The sequence below is a fragment of the Cephus cinctus genome, unplaced genomic scaffold, assembly GCF_000341935.2.
Source record: "Cephus cinctus unplaced genomic scaffold, Ccin1 Ccin1_scaffold0318, whole genome shotgun sequence".
Taxonomy (NCBI): Eukaryota; Metazoa; Arthropoda; class Insecta; order Hymenoptera; family Cephidae; genus Cephus; species Cephus cinctus.
The window spans coordinates 334,367-349,973 of NW_014333019.1; the positions used below are offsets into that span (position 1 = coordinate 334,367).

Sequence of the window (15,607 nt, forward strand, 5' to 3'; positions counted from 1 at the left end):
GTATTTTTATTTAAATTAAATACTCTTCGCATCTGTTATCGTAATATAGTTATAGTATCCTTAATAATTGTGCGATTGTCCTGGTGATACTTAATAATTTACATCGTCGGATACTTTTTTTGCTGGCTGCGCGTACGAAATAATATCGATGAAGTCGATGATTTTAATTTTCAATTTAAAAAAATCTGGTAATTTTTACGATGGAGCTGAGATCAATTTTCTGGCACTTTTACAGTAGCTACATGCGATTAATAGTATACATTTATTTTTAATTTATTTTCTTTACTGATAATGTCTACGGTTGCCGATAAGCGGCTCACTCAAAAATCAGCCAAAAGACGGGCGCGAGATAAAAAATAATTGTTATCCTGAAAATCGAACCGTAATCGATAACTCGTGTGTGCATCGATTTAGGATGGACAGGAATCACCGCCTCCCTAATTTACACGCTTACTTTATTTACACACGCATCACACACACGCAATCGCATGCTCGAATCACTCGTTATAAATTATTAATTATTAATAATCATTATTTATAGCTCTATTATACACTCAATGTACAGTGCTGAACTCGTGCTTTCACGTTCTTCATTTTTTGAATTATTTTTAATTCTCGAACGCTATTTTTCTCATGATATCCTCCCGTAATAACGTAACAGTGGATGAGGTTCCGGTTGAACAAATTTCGTGCTTTTTGCCAAATTTCAATCCTTCTTGATCCTCCATCTTGATTCCTTCCTTTCATATTTCCCCAAGTCGCACCAACTGGTAAGTTTTAGGATCTTTGGTTATTCACTCGCGGAATACTGTTCAATGGATTCTCCTGGCTGCTGCTTTTCACTTTCAGTCTGAAAAATTAAAAAAAATATTGATTCCCTTTTCATATTTGACACGCATTCCTTGTGAATGGTAAATCTGCCAATGCGAAAAAAAAATACAGCCAAACGAAGTTAATTCCGGTTGGTAAGTTAGGATTCGGTGTTGAATATAATTATTATGGTTCCTTGGCCAAAGAGAAAATAGTAACCTTCATGAGTTATACGCGAACCCATCCAAGATGAAAAATTCTTAATCGCGGCTGTACCCGGAGAGCCTTAAGCCTGTAATAGATGTGTCTCGTACGAAATGTAGACCGCACTAAAGGAATTAACGAATTATCCACGGGACATAAGGTATGATACGGTGAGTTTATGAAGAGAGCCAAGAAAAGAAGCCAGAGGATTCTTTACCGAGTGAGTCGACTGTGACTATAAGGAAGAAGTTGATCTATGATCCTTTCAAAGTTCAGATCGTACTGTAGCAATGCCTAATACTCGGTAGAGTTTAAAATAAAATAAGAATTACACAGAAGAGTCTTACTGAAAGTGAAAGTATCAAATGAACTGCAGGAATGTAAATAGAAAAATTCAAATTTTAAATTTCACGATGTATCGCTATGGCACTTGGCTCTATAGGAGCACCTAGACAGCCTGGACCTTGGCTGTCAGTCAGGACGAGAGCACACAAGTCGCGTTCGATCGGTTCCACTCTGTCAAACGCAACGCGCTCCGCTTGGCAGCAATGCACACTGTCAAACGGAACTGTCAAGACTGACTCCGTTCCTACCCTATTTGTTTTTTATATCTCTTATTTCCTTTCCAGCTTCCATTCCAAAAAGGAAACATCTGGCGCGAGCCGATTAGCCATCGGCGATGGTTGAAGATCTTTCCGTGTACGCAGGACACGCGCCTTGTATACACTTTCGGAAACTCTTTTACCTGGACTCCAGTTGCACCGTCATGGATTTTCGTATCCTTGGTATAATTCTGAAAGAGCGCGAATCTACGGCCATGGATCGCCCGGGCTGATCAAGCCGTATGACAAATGGGTCGTAAAAAGTGAGAGGGAGAAAAAGAATGGGAGAAAGACTTGATAAAAGGGATGGATAAACGTGGCGGGAGTGATTCTCGTGGTAGCGGCAGGTGTTCTACCGGAAGGGATGAATTAGAGGATGGGGAAATAAAAGAAGAGGAAAAAAGCAAGAAAAAAGAGAAGAGTGAGACGGCCTCCAAAATAAGAGCAGGATATCCACGAACGGATGGACGCACCAAGAAAGGGGTAAAAAAGAGTCTCTTATATTCCCGGCGCAGTGTCTTGCGCCGTTGAAAGAAACCAGAACTCCCGGGACACATGACTATTTCCGTCTTACTCAGTTCCAAGTGCGTCCCGACCATTTCTTTTATAAGTATTTTTAATCTGCAGACAATACGGCCACTAATTCTAAGGGGCGAGCCTTGATTTACGCAGTTCCAATCTTCCCGACGGAATTGCGTTTGCTATACTTTTTTTATTCTTCGCCGCAATCGACATTCTCATTGCGTCATTCTGGTATCGATACTCATATATCTCTTTTAACTTTATATCTCGCAGTGTAGCCACCCTACGAGACTTTCGTTCGTATATCACATATCTCCCTTTTACAGCTATACTTATAACCAGACGAGCCTTACACATTAATATTATTTTTTTACCGCCATGCAAAGGCTGCTAAATCTTAAGTCCTCTTTTTCAATAAAAATCTACTGATCCGAAATACGAAAGTCTTTTTTTTAACCCCTCCGAAAATAATAATTTCCTCCATACAAAACCCGATTTATATTTACCTTGCCTACTGAGCAGGAGTATAACGATGGTCAAGGCCAGCGTCACTCTGTTCACCAGATTCCGTATCCCGTCTCCTCGAAGATTCGCATCGTCCCTGAGTATCTCGTTAGTCCTGGTATCACCTACGACCTTCTTCACCTCATGATAATCGTGATGTACCTTGCCAAAGCAAAGAGCATTCATATTGCGACGTATACCCCTGCAGTCATAATCCTCTGTACCATCGCAGATGCACGTATTCAATTTGGCAGCTTTCTCCTGACGTCTCAGTATGGCAATCGAGTTGTGACACCTTATCGGACATACGTAAATAAATGAACTGTCCATAAAGTAATTACGCAAAATGCGTACCAACGAAATTTTCCAAAAATTAACGATCGACCCTTAATTTTTACCTGTGTGTACATTTCTTGCCGCGAAACATTTTCCAGCAGTAAGTATTATAATAATCCATGGCCTTCGAGCACAGTGCATCCGCAATACATATCCAGGTGGCTATCCTGCAGGACACTCTGGTCCTATTCATAGTCATGGTGACGGATGCCCTGCATACTTCCACCCTCTGCTTCGACTGAAGACACACGTAGTCGTTGTGCGCGCACTCGCACTGGAGTAACGTGGAAAAAAAAGGGAGAGTGAAAATAAAAAACCACGATGAAAAATACATAAAGCGATTACCCCATAAGGGAGGAAAGACAGCATGCCTCGTATACAAGACTAGTTATCATTACGACGCGAGCATTCCAGTTCTGCGTCTACTTTATTATTATACCAGCGGACTGCCTAGTCCTTAGTCCTCGTAAAACCTACCGTCATGAGTTCCTTGCCCTCGTCCGTGCTCGTCAGTGCAATAAGTGCATGCTGACAAGTCTCTGGGCAATCATTGACGTCCCCGTGAAGTACACCCGAACACCCCATAAGATATTGCTGAAGCGCCGCGCCACATCCACTCCTGTAGGCGCACTTCATCTTAATGTCGTTGCAAGCTCTCGACGAGGTGGTACTGCTCATGCAGATCGTCAGCAGTACCGTCAGGAGCAGGACGATGTCCATTGATTTCCCGCTGCTAGTCATCCTCCTGTTACACGAAGGCAGACAATTTTTTTATTTTTTTTTTAATTCTACTCTTTACGTAAGAAACGGATCTTAGGCCATAACTGGCTTTGTCTCGGAAACGACTGTTACCTCGTACGATCGCGATTGAGAAACTACGTATACGCTGAGATCGTTCGAGGAACGATCGGCTGGCAACTGAATATGTCTACATATTCGCAGACACAACGACGCGTGATAAAGCCCGAGCATACGTTAAGATCATTCGCACTTTCTTATCAGTGCGTAAAACTGTCAGTGAAATACGTATGAAATTCGCGAAAAATTGTAATACATCCGAGATCATTCGCTTGCGCATGCGCCGGATATAGCGAGCGGTATGAAGAGTTGGCTAGTAACAGGGAAGTGCGGCGGCGGGGGGGAAGTATAAGAATCTTATTAATTTCAAGAAATCATAATCTTATCTTCGACTTCCTCCAGTAAAGTTTATTCAAATTATTATTCTGATCTTTGAATCAATGTGCTACTATATGGATTTTCGTTATTATTCCGATATAAATATTAACGATTCTTCGAGATCCTCATAAACCTGGAGGACCCTTCGGCGCGTATACCTTGTGCGCATGCGCGTGGTTCGATTGCGCGTGTTCATTGTCCGCTGAGCAAATTAATCTGGTCATTGTGGCCCGCGCCGCTGTAGATGCAATCTGCCGGTGCGAGTAAAACGAGAAAGTAATTTGCCTGCTTTGAATCCAGTTTCAGTTTACGTGCGTTAACATTTTTTTTTTCCCAGTTCATCGAGGTCACTCTTCTCGTTATCGAAGGATATAACCTTGTAATGCCTAATCATGTAAGATGTGTCGGGCGTACAAGATATAATTAATAGGTAAGAAACAAAGTACGGCATAAGTCTTTCTGTCACGTTGAATCAACATCTGTCTTGGATTTTGTTTTTACGTAAGTCTTATCTATTTCCGCTACTTGGCTACGACGGCGTGGAGAATAACAGGTATATTATATCGTATGCATGATTTATTATATAGCGTTATACAATTTGCATACGACTTTCGTGCCGGGGTGTATATTACGTTTTGGAAACACGTATACCGATCTAGTCTGTGCTAACTGTACTGTAGGCATATAGGTTGTGACGACACTTTTTAACGGTGACGCACAAACAAATGGCACCGCGAGAAATAATTAATAAAATACTAAATTATTGGGCGCCAGGTATAACCAGAGTTACATCGCTGTCTCCTAAGGACGCCCTGGCCAGCTCTTATAAACGCAATCTGAAATCTAGGGGGGTTCACTCTCAAAAACTACAACGAACAAACAATAAAATTTTCAAAATTAAATACGGAACCACACTCTGGCCCGATTTATTCAATACAATAAGAAAAAGAGATGGAGCAACGGTTCCTGAACAAAATACACAAGAGAAAGAAATGGAACAACGGTTCCTATACAAAATAGACACGCTTTACGCAGAACGGACCGTAGATCCCCCAAGGGAATTATTTAAGCTGTCGGTCCCGAAGACCTATTGGCAAACTAATATCTACAAATTTACAGGACCTTAATATTCTACAAAAATATACATCGTACTTCATATTATACGGAAGTACACGCTATACCATATTCCTCACAGAATATACAAGCAAAAGGATATTATACAGAATTTAACATTAACGAGTGCTAACGGACTCACGATACCCTTGCGCTAAGGAAATGACTCCGCGAGGCGTGGACTGTATCGGCGGTAACGCAAAACCAACATTTGACCCATCAACGATATTAAATAGCACTGATCCTCCAGAGCGCCACCGATGAGCAATCCGCGGATACAATAATGATCGGGAATGCGTAAGGCACGACACTGCGTCACGGTCTATCTCTCATTCACGTAAATATGGTCAACTCACAAAAGCGTCACTCACCGCCCTCTTAATCGCTCCAGATATCCCCAAGACACAATATCTTTGATACTGGGTTCCTCAAGCGGTCGCAAAACGGCACGGTAGACTATACAATACTATAAAAATCCGTCAAAGCTAGAACTAAACAATAAGAGACTATACAAAGTTTATCAGACGAAAGCACGTCTTTTCCTAGGCTCGGCCACACCGTGAGTGACGCTAAGGATTTCGAAAATCGGGGACCTTCCCAAGAGGCGCGCTGTAATACATCCCTTAGGCCAAGCTGATTGGCGGATCCATCGACTTCGCCAGAACGCTCGCGATCTTCAATTGTTTTCTTCGATTCCGATAAAGTAGATCCTGGCATCTTTCGTGTTTGGGATGGCTGCAGTGATATTTTCGGGAGGTGGGAATCACATCAACCTCTGCTCCCTCGATGGACGGCTCCAGGCCGTTCCTGCAACTTCCGTATGCCCTCTGGATCGGGGAGACGCTCGCCGAATGTTCCCCGAAGCTGGCATCTTAGGGTGTGTGCTCCGGTCTGACTGTCGCGTCGCCTCGCCAGCGCGCTCCACCAGGCCCGTGATTGGCACTCTCGGGGCCCGCAGTAGTCAAATTTTGACAAGATCCTTTCGGATCCGCTTGAAAAATATAAAACACCAAAAAAACGTTCCCACGAGGGAAAAAATACAAATTCAACAAATAATATACAGTCCAACGCCACGAAATCCCTTCCCCACGCATAGGGCCCCACGATGCAGCCGGAAATCGCAGAATGTTACATTTTGTGGCGTGCATGTCGAAATGCCACGTCACAAGGTATATGAACAGCCAGACACTTGAGAAGTTACGCTAAAAATACTAAAGCCTCGAATAGACTGCGGCATCGTACACGTTCGGACTCTTTCCTGCCCACCATCTTCTTCTCATATCCTCTCAGTGAACCTTCTCTCATATTCTGCTCGAGAGAGGAGAAAGAAGAGCGAGCGTCATACGTTGAGAATTTCAAGAAGCAAACGAACGCCTTTCTTGCTTCGATGCGAGAGAAAAGATTTTGAAACGTTCGAACCAATGGGTACGTGTATTTCTATGAAGACGAATGGTTGCGTCTTTGCTGAGGAGTCATGGAGAAAGATATATCGGTACAGGTTCGCTTATCGTATACATGGACTCGTAAGAAGTCGTCTGTGATAGGGTATGTCCACCTTGTTGATGAGGGAGAGCGTTGTAATATATCATAAAGAGTGAATGAGTGACGTCACGGACAGACAATGAGGAATCCAAAGAGAATAAGGTCAATGAATAAAATATATAGATCATATAGAAAGCATCGTAACCGTGATACTATTATTGATTAGATTAGTCATCTGTTTACTCAATCGATCATCGAGGTACGAATGACGCGCTATGAATATGGAGAATAATGATTAATTCATATCTGTCTAGAGCAATGTTTTTTTTTACATTTTTTTAATAAAAAAAAATATAAAATTTTTCTGGTACTTTTTTTTGGTAACAATTGATCCTCCTGTTATAAAGTGATCCGTTTAAGAGTCAATTTTAGATCTTATAGTATAGCGAGGGTAATTGTATCTTCGTAAAGTCTCATAATGAATTTTAACGCAATCCCTGAAGTCGGCGAGCTCGTTAAAGTCGTCAGTAGACCGATTCCGCGCGTAAATTCGAATGAGTTTAATTTACTGCTTTTCACTCTGACACGGCTGTATAAACAGGTCGGATGGTGGCTTTAAAGTGGAAAGAGGATATTTAGTGCTGCGGAGGGACGACCTTGTCATTCTGAAACTTGAGACATCGATAACCGTAGCAATCCGGAGAAGACTAATTTGTTTGGAGGCGGGTTGATTTTTGGAAAGTAAATAATGAGATTTGTCGATTGGCTTTAATTAGATTAATTTGATGGAAAATTTTATGAGAAAGGTGAAGGAGTAAGCAATTTCGTAGCGCGTCTTACGGGACAGGAGGTTTGCAAAGACGTATGACTTCGGCGGACCACGTGCGCTGACAATTGGCTGCCATGTGTTTCTTGACTCGACCCAGCTATTTCTATGAGAAAGAAAGAGAAAGAGAGAATTGGGCACGAGCTTTGTCAGTGTTTATATGCACAGACAGCTGCCCGCTGTTCCTCCTCTCTCTCACTCTTCTCCCTTTAGAATTTCTACAAGAATAAGGAGACTGTCCCATTTTTGTACAGGGTCAGCATTATGAGCATTATGCGACTGAAATATGAAGACATTAAGAAGGCTGTTCCGAACCTGGCCATTTGTGGCTGTGAGTTTAACGATTCGAAGAAAGAGACTGTGTTTAAAATGTGGCAGCACGGTGACTTCTCTCGTAGGGTTATCTAGTCAATGGATGCTGGTGGTCCTGAGAGAAGAATGGCACGGAGCGTTCAGTGATACCATTTGTGTACGAAGATCTACAGTCACGTTTCCGCAAGAACTGACCTCCTGAATGGATCTGCATCCCTGTCGGATGCTGCGGTAAAAAAGGAGTACGAGTTGGAGATCACTGAGTTAACGAGTGCACAAATGCATCCCTACGAATGAAACGAGGGCGAGTTGGAGATCACTGAGAGCCATGGGGCCTACCATCTGTCCCTCGTTGCCACGTCTGTAGCGTCCTGGTGGGTCCATTTCGGGCCGTTCGAGACTGTACGTTGGGGTCTGGTCACGTCCTCGGGGCCCGAGAAATTTCCCAACGTCGCATGGTCGATGAGACTGTGCTTACCACGAACCCCCAGCTCCCAGCTAAATTGCTACCCGGTAGCAGTTAGGAGGGGTCCCGCCAATTACATTACAGCCCTGATACCGTTTTCAAATTATACAGTGCAGGTAAACGATAAGCAGCCTTCACTTATCTCCGAGATTCGTCCTTTACGAATTTCCACGTAGACTCTGCGTTCTGACAAATCCGAAAGAAACGTCGCGATATAGAAAATGAACAATCAGTAATCTTGAATAAGGTCTTAAGAATTTTGAAAATAAAATTTCACCAAGATACCTATACTCCGTACGTCATAAAAATTTCTATGATACGTTCTTATCATGCCATATATATCATTCCTGTAAAACCCTTTGCCCACAGGCACTATTGTTATCATTTAAAGTTTTACGAAATTTCGATTAACATTTATCACAGACTGAAGACGACTCTCGTGTAGCAATGTTTACTCTTATCTTATGTTTTACAAGGTTTGTCCAAGAGGTTAGCGCCGGGTAAATATTAGCTCGGCTTGTGGTCGTGGGATACCAAGGAATTAGCTACTCGAGCTGGTACATGAGTGCTGATGAACCTGATTGGAGCGCAAACAAATCGTTTTGTCTGTTTCTCTTTACAGTGCGTAGCGATACCACTTTTGGTTTCGGTATCCGATTTGCCAAGAGTGGCCACTTTAGGCCCAGGCCAGATCGATTGTATCTGTCATCTATACCACTCGTGAAGACCACGTGGCTCTGTTGGCATCCAACGTATAAAACCGCAATTGCCTTCACTGCTTTGTGCAGCCTCCGTTTGCGGTTCTATAACCCGTTAGATATAATAGCTGTATATATATACATACATGTCTACATTTAGGCATACGCATCTTTCACCAGGATCATTGGATCGCAATGTCGGCTCCGCCTCAAACTTTGACTTATCTTCCTCGTCTTTCTGAAAGCTCTAGTCGAGCAGACGCGTCCGCAGGTCCATCCGCGATGAGCTCCCTGAGTGGTCATTAGTTCCCTTTCTTTCTTTTTGCTCTCGTTGCTCAACTGTCTGAAGACTTCAGCTTCGAAACGAGCCCTCGTGATCCTCGGATGCAGTCAGACAAAGAATTCCCTGTATATCTCCTCGGATGCGCACGAGACATCCGACAATTAATCACATATGCGCCTCATACGCGTAAACACGAGTCAGGACACTTTTAGTTAAAGCTCTTTTCAAGGAAGCTGACGAGTCATGAGAATGACGCTTTATGCCTTCGGGTTGTGTCCGGAAGGACACAACCGCGACTACTCTCTTGTGAATTATTTCATTTTGAAACTTGGCGCCTTCTTTATCTTACCCTATGGTCAAGTCATTGGGAATGATCATTGACCTAATTCATCAGTGAGACAGGAGTTATCATTCATTTTAGTTTATTCGTTAACAAATAGTAGGAGTCCGTCGAGGCAAGATATATTCGTTTGATGAATTTGAACGAATTAAATTAACTTGTTCCTGGTAATCAGACAGTTATGATTAATAGGTGGATTTTTTTAGGTGAATTTTTTCTGATGTGGCGAATTAATGGTTTTTTTTTTATGATTACCCAACTCCGTTATATTTACACTGAAATATGAGCGAGTGCAAAATCTTGCTGTGGGAAGTTTTTATGTCTGTTAAATTTTTCATCTCAGAACCATGTAAACATGCTGGGTCTAAAATTGTATAATATTCGAGTATTAGCAAAGTTTGCATATCACATAAATCTCTAAAACCTATGTCTTAGACTTTGCTATTCGGTACGTTGAGCCTGATATACCGTTAATACTAGGAAATTTCTGATTTAAAGAACTCGCATCATCATTTCTTTTTTCTAGGAGTGCCACTTTTTTATAATAATTATTAAATTATACAACATTGAATCCGAATGTTTCATGATGATCGTGAAGTCGTTTTTGTGCAATCAGATCTTATTTATTGATCAGCCAGTCGCATGAATGAATCATAGCTAATAAATCATAGTGAAGCATTATAAAATTTTAACTCGTAATAAACATATTAATAAATGTAAAATTGATAAATTTATTGCTACTCGTAAGAGCTGACAGAACTTCAGAAATTCTCTTCTAGACCAGAAGGTGAGTTCATCGAGAGTCATTGAAAATTTCTGGTACCAAATTCCTGAATACGCGGAGATAGAGGAACGCGGATATTGTTTATGGACGTCGGGTATTCATTAAGGACTTGGTACGCTACAAGGTTTCTTATCTAGTAACCGAAAAAAGGTTATGAGAGAAAATACATCATACAATTAACATAACGCTAATGGACAATGCCATGTATGCAACCTCGTATCTCATACTGGATTTATAATCTATAATACATATTTAAAAGATTTCGATTCCAGTCATGCCAGAGACTTGGGCCTAATCCTCGATACCAGACTGGAGCCTGTCTAGGATCAGCACCCATAGTAAAGCACAGAGAGAGTTTTATTATGAAAAACAAACGGCTCCGTGTCTATCAGCCGGCACCATGGATTACTCAAGAGCCAGCAGACCCCACAAACCTAACCTAATTTTAAAGACCTGTTCGATACCGGGATACGTGAGAATAACTTGAGCACGTATCCAAAGAATCAGGAAGCCCTTCTTCCGTGATCAAATGACGAGATGCAGCGTCATTCCATGCGCGATATAGACACTGGCAAGAACGTGATCTTTGAATGCAACACTGGTTCTAACAGTCACGACATGCCTTTTACCACGATGATTCTTTTTTTACCCTCGGCAAAAGCCGACTGAGCGTTCAAATAGATACCGTTCCTATCATGGACCACGGATGCTGTATAGACGTTCGTGTCGCACGATAAATTTGCTCTCTCGCATTCCATATTAGCATCGTCAACGCTCAGTCGTCACCGTTACACGAGATAACCGTATTCAGCATATACCTATAGCCATGAATTTATTTACCAAACGTTTCGATACAACTCTTCATCATTTTTCATCCTCATTTTTCATCTTACAATACCCACCGAACGTGCACGCGGATGAGCTAATTTAGATATGCGTGAGGTGTCACGTATCTCCGTTAACCTATCGAAACGTGAGTAAGCTCGAGATGTCGCGCGTCGATTTTAAAAATCCAAGAGACGTCAAAGCATTCACACGTGAAATAGTTTCCGGCAGAAGTCGTGCATAACTTTACATACATTGAACATCCACACCCTGCTATCCTATACATACATCCTCCTTGTAGTTCGCGTCCAAGTGGCGCTGACTGTGAACGAAGGAGCGATTCTGTTATTAAGTACGTATATCAACGACATCAACGAGTGCCCCGAGTCGCGGTTAATCGAACCCATTAGGACGTGCGTGACTTTTGGAAATTCTACCACGTAACGCACATCGTACGTATATAGACGCTTCTGCTGCGTCAAGAATTTATAAGCCTCCTGTACGTCATCTTGTTCTCAGGTACTTACACGATGAGCATTCGTACTTTATGGATGCGGCATAATGATTTAATGACGAATATCATCATCAGCGGATGGACGATCGGTCACCGACACACCAGGACCAGTTTACCTACATCTCGATCCCTGCAATATCTCTATGCCTATGCGTGCGCCCATATACACGCTAGTACAGATATACGCGCACGGGGACTATAAGAAAAAGATGAGACGAGACAGGTAAAGAAAGAATACTCGTGTCGTTGCGTCTTCTTGAGTTACCGTACGTGTTCGTTACCTAGAAACTCGTTCCCCCCAGATAGCAGCAATAATTCTATCCGCTCTCTCCGACTACGGAGAGAGCAAAAGCCGTGGAAGAGTCGAGAAAAATGGATGGACGGAAAGAAGGACAAAGGAAGATTTCCGTTCTGGTCTCAAAAGGAGCTGGCGACGATGATCGACTCGGCACCGTCATTTTTCATGCCTCAATGGAGCCCGGGATGCTGCTGCCAGTATCGAAAGAGATATTTGTGATGGATGATCGAGTACGTGGTTACTTCATTTGAAAAGTGAAGTCCACGCAAAAGTGTCCTTGAGCCAAGTCACTCGCCAAGTGCATACCAGTGGCGATTGATTTCTTAGTACCCTGTAGTAATTAGTATCAAAAATATTTGTTATCTGTCACCATAGAGATAACAGCTCGTGACGATCCAAACAAACATGTACGTACGTCATTACTGTTACTACACTTAAGTGTGTTTAGTAATTTTATCTATGTTTTGGCGAAGTCGATCCTGGTCCAGGTACACAGAATCCTATGAGACCCGTCTATCTTACTGCATCTTTATCTGTATCGCTTCGTTTACGGGCAATGTCCTAGGCGCAACAAGTACGAGGCACTGTTAAATGTTCTTTGCACATTGTCATTGGTACTATCTACCATGTATACATACGGTGGTATATATGTATGGCTATAGGCAGGCATTAGTCCTGGCTTCTTTATCACGAGTCAGGAACCTCTTTTAAGGTTTTGTATATCCTCTAGATCTCTATTATCGTGGTGTACCTGTGCAAGGGTGGCCGAACGTAACCAGGGGGTGCATAAATAATGTCTTAAGCGCGGGTTGTCACGAGCGCACCAGTCACGAACGAGTCACTAGCTGGTGCCCGGTGCCACGAGTTCATTAGCACGAGGACACATAAATCTATGGCACGGACCATCTTCGCGCTAACGAGCGAACACTGCCAACTCTGTCTTCCTTCGTTCGCCTGAATTGTCTCGGCTCATTGTCATTCACATTTACCGGCTTGAAATACGAGACACACTTGACGAACCTACAAGTATCGACGTTGGTACGTTATATACGTATATAACGGGTTAAAATATACGTGACAGCCGTGTACTGTTTTTAGCATTTTTTAAAGGAATTTTGACCTCGTTTTTATAGCAGTGTTCATTTTTTTTTTATTTAGGAATTGCTTGGGTTTAATGTGTTACTGGACTGCGAGAGGCACTTTATGTCTAGCTGAGGTAGTTTGTTGCTCCGGGTCAGTTCAACACATGAGCCTATGGCGACACGCGTGTTATATGTTCTGACTGGTTGATTTTTACGTTGCATAATGCGATAAATTCTAACGGAAAGTGGACTGGGCGTGTTTGCATACTGAGGTACGGATCTACGTTTGCGAGTTTCAATCGAAAGGAACTGGTTTCGTTAGAATATGTTTTATTGGATAATCCTTAGGTGATATTATCTCTATTGGACATTAATGAAATTTAATGTCCGATTGAAGATTTGCTATGTGTTTTGTAAGCATTCTGCATTAGCGTGCAAACGTTCTTTTAATGAGTCGACGGGTTCATTCGGTAGTCCAAGAGATCGATTTATGGCTGTTGATAAAGGGTAATTTTATTTCTTAAATGACTTCCTCTCAGATCCTTTTGCTGTTTCTTAATTACTTTCGGTGTTGAGAAACATCAAGGGATTCGATACCTGAGTCATATTTAAAATTCATGAGGCGATAAAGTAAGTACTTTTCGTTTTGTTTGATCTTTTTAAAAATTAAATGTAATTTCAGCTTCTATAAATTATTCAAATCATTTGAAAATAAATCTTCGCTAATATTGTTGATGTTTATTTGGTAATTCAAATGAACGTAAAGACACGTGCAGTAATGTGACAGGAACGAAGCTCGGCGAACTGGATGAATCCTAAGTATTAGCCTTGAGGTACGTGTGTGTATATGCGTAGCGCGTGACGAAGAATGAAAATCATAGTCGATGACACTGACTTCGATCGAATTTTAATTTCCGTTTGACGTCACGTTTAATACCGACCAATATTTCATTATGATGTAATGAACTGGCGCCTATATATAAATCTAATAATTTTTGCGCACAACCCGTTTTTATAATGATGCGAATTACCTTATCGCACATTATAAATTTCTCTTTCTCACTATCTGTCAGTCGATGACATTACCGCGTAGGCAATCACTGATACTGCAGCTGAATTTTCGAAATTATAAACAAACTCGTTTCTTTGGTCTATGTTCGAAATTCAGCTACCTGGTCTACCGAACTGCGATGGCATTGACAGATTATGGCAATTAGGTATGGCACAATTTATTAAAGCTTCATCATCGCCACCCTTGTTTCGAAGAAGTTCGATAAAACTATAATTCTTAAAATTTCTAGACTTTCCCCGATATAATTTTTTTCAAAGAAATTAACGTACGCTCTAACGGTGTTATCGAAATAATCATACCTCTGTTTATTGTCTCCGTGTCTTCGCTATCACATTGTTTTCTCAACTCACTAGCACGAATTATTCACACTATCACTTTACCGAATAATCGTCGTTTGTATCATATATATGTAACGATTCACAGACTGTAGATACAAGATTAACGGAGAATTCGTAATATTTGTTGATAAAGAATTTGTCTCCTCGATACAATGAGTTACAATGTTATTGTAATATAACAGCGACTGTTGAGGATGAAAAAGTTTTTTATCAAATCTTTTCTCTTTACTCGGTAGCAATTTCAGTAAAAATATATTTTTTAATGATCTACCGTTCTACGAACAGAGCTCGAAAAATTCTAGCAGACTGACTGGTAGTGGCCAGATTGAGTCTGGTTCACGTTCGCGTACGGCCCCGGCCTCTGAGGAACTATATTGAGTTGTGACGGCTCCAGGGCCGAAGGCCCCGGTACTACAATCCCCACCATCGACCCACAGGGGTCCAGGGCACCCCAACCTGCGGTCCCTGCCTGATTGAGATACCAGCCTGGCTCCAACACTCCCTCTCTGGCCCTTTTTCTCTCTGTACCTCGACCTCACCATCCGCCACTTCTCTCGATCCTCCGCCAGCCTCTAGATGAGCCCTCCTTCGTAGCGTAGGGGTCCTGTGGCTCTCAACTGTATTCACTGACATTTTCTCAATCGACATGCCATTAAAAGTTGGACCTTACATCGTTCTATAAAATGCATACAAATATTTTCCGAACAATTATATAACATTTGAGATATATAATAGCAAATTTTTATCTGGGAATGTACATGGTAACGTCCTACACCTGATTTTGAATCAAAACATTTTTTAGTTTGAAATAACATAACAGATATTTTTTGGGTTATTTTTCTTGGGATTTTCTGGGAACTGAGTTTCCAAGCTTAATGTAGAGTATCGGAACGAATTGATGGGTTGCTATTAGAAGATAGATTGAGAACCTTGCAGGCCCTTCTATCTTCTCTTTTGGTAGGGCGTAGGGCCTTCGGCAGGACAATGGTCCCGGCCGAACCGAACCGAAGTAAACCTTAA

General features: G+C 41.8%; 1 protein-coding gene across 2 annotated transcripts; it reads right to left on the minus strand.

The window, feature by feature from the left end:
* Window positions 1–438: 438 nt before the first annotated feature.
* On the minus strand, window positions 439–15,024 carry LOC107266514 (growth arrest-specific protein 1). Of its 2 annotated transcripts, none has more exons than XM_015737092.2 (5): window positions 14,549–15,024; window positions 3,456–3,723; window positions 3,041–3,252; window positions 2,645–2,937; window positions 439–850 (listed from the first exon to the last, which is right to left on the minus strand). In XM_015737092.2, exons 2-5 carry the CDS (start codon window positions 3,717–3,719, stop codon window positions 846–848), a joined length of 774 nt encoding a protein of 257 aa, XP_015592578.1. In that variant the 5' UTR covers window positions 3,720–3,723; window positions 14,549–15,024; the 3' UTR covers window positions 439–845. The 2 variants fall into 2 exon arrangements, with proteins under 2 accessions (XP_015592578.1, XP_015592579.1); XM_015737093.2 differs by lacking the exon at window positions 14,549–15,024 and adding an exon at window positions 3,831–3,979.
* Between the last annotated feature and the right edge of the window lie 583 nt (window positions 15,025–15,607).

Bases quoted from the DNA above. Each gene is read 5' to 3' on its own strand.
- LOC107266514 (XM_015737092.2), bottom strand. From the start codon at position 3,719: ATGACTAGCAGCGGGAAATCAATGGACATCGTCCTGCTCCTGACGGTA. The intron at 3,253-3,455 runs GTAGGTTTTACG...ACGTTACTCCAG, and splicing joins AGGGCAAGGAACTCATGACG to TGCGAGTGCGCGCACAACGA. The intron at 2,938-3,040 runs GTAAAAATTAAG...ATGTCCGATAAG, and splicing joins GGCAAGAAATGTACACACAG to GTGTCACAACTCGATTGCCA.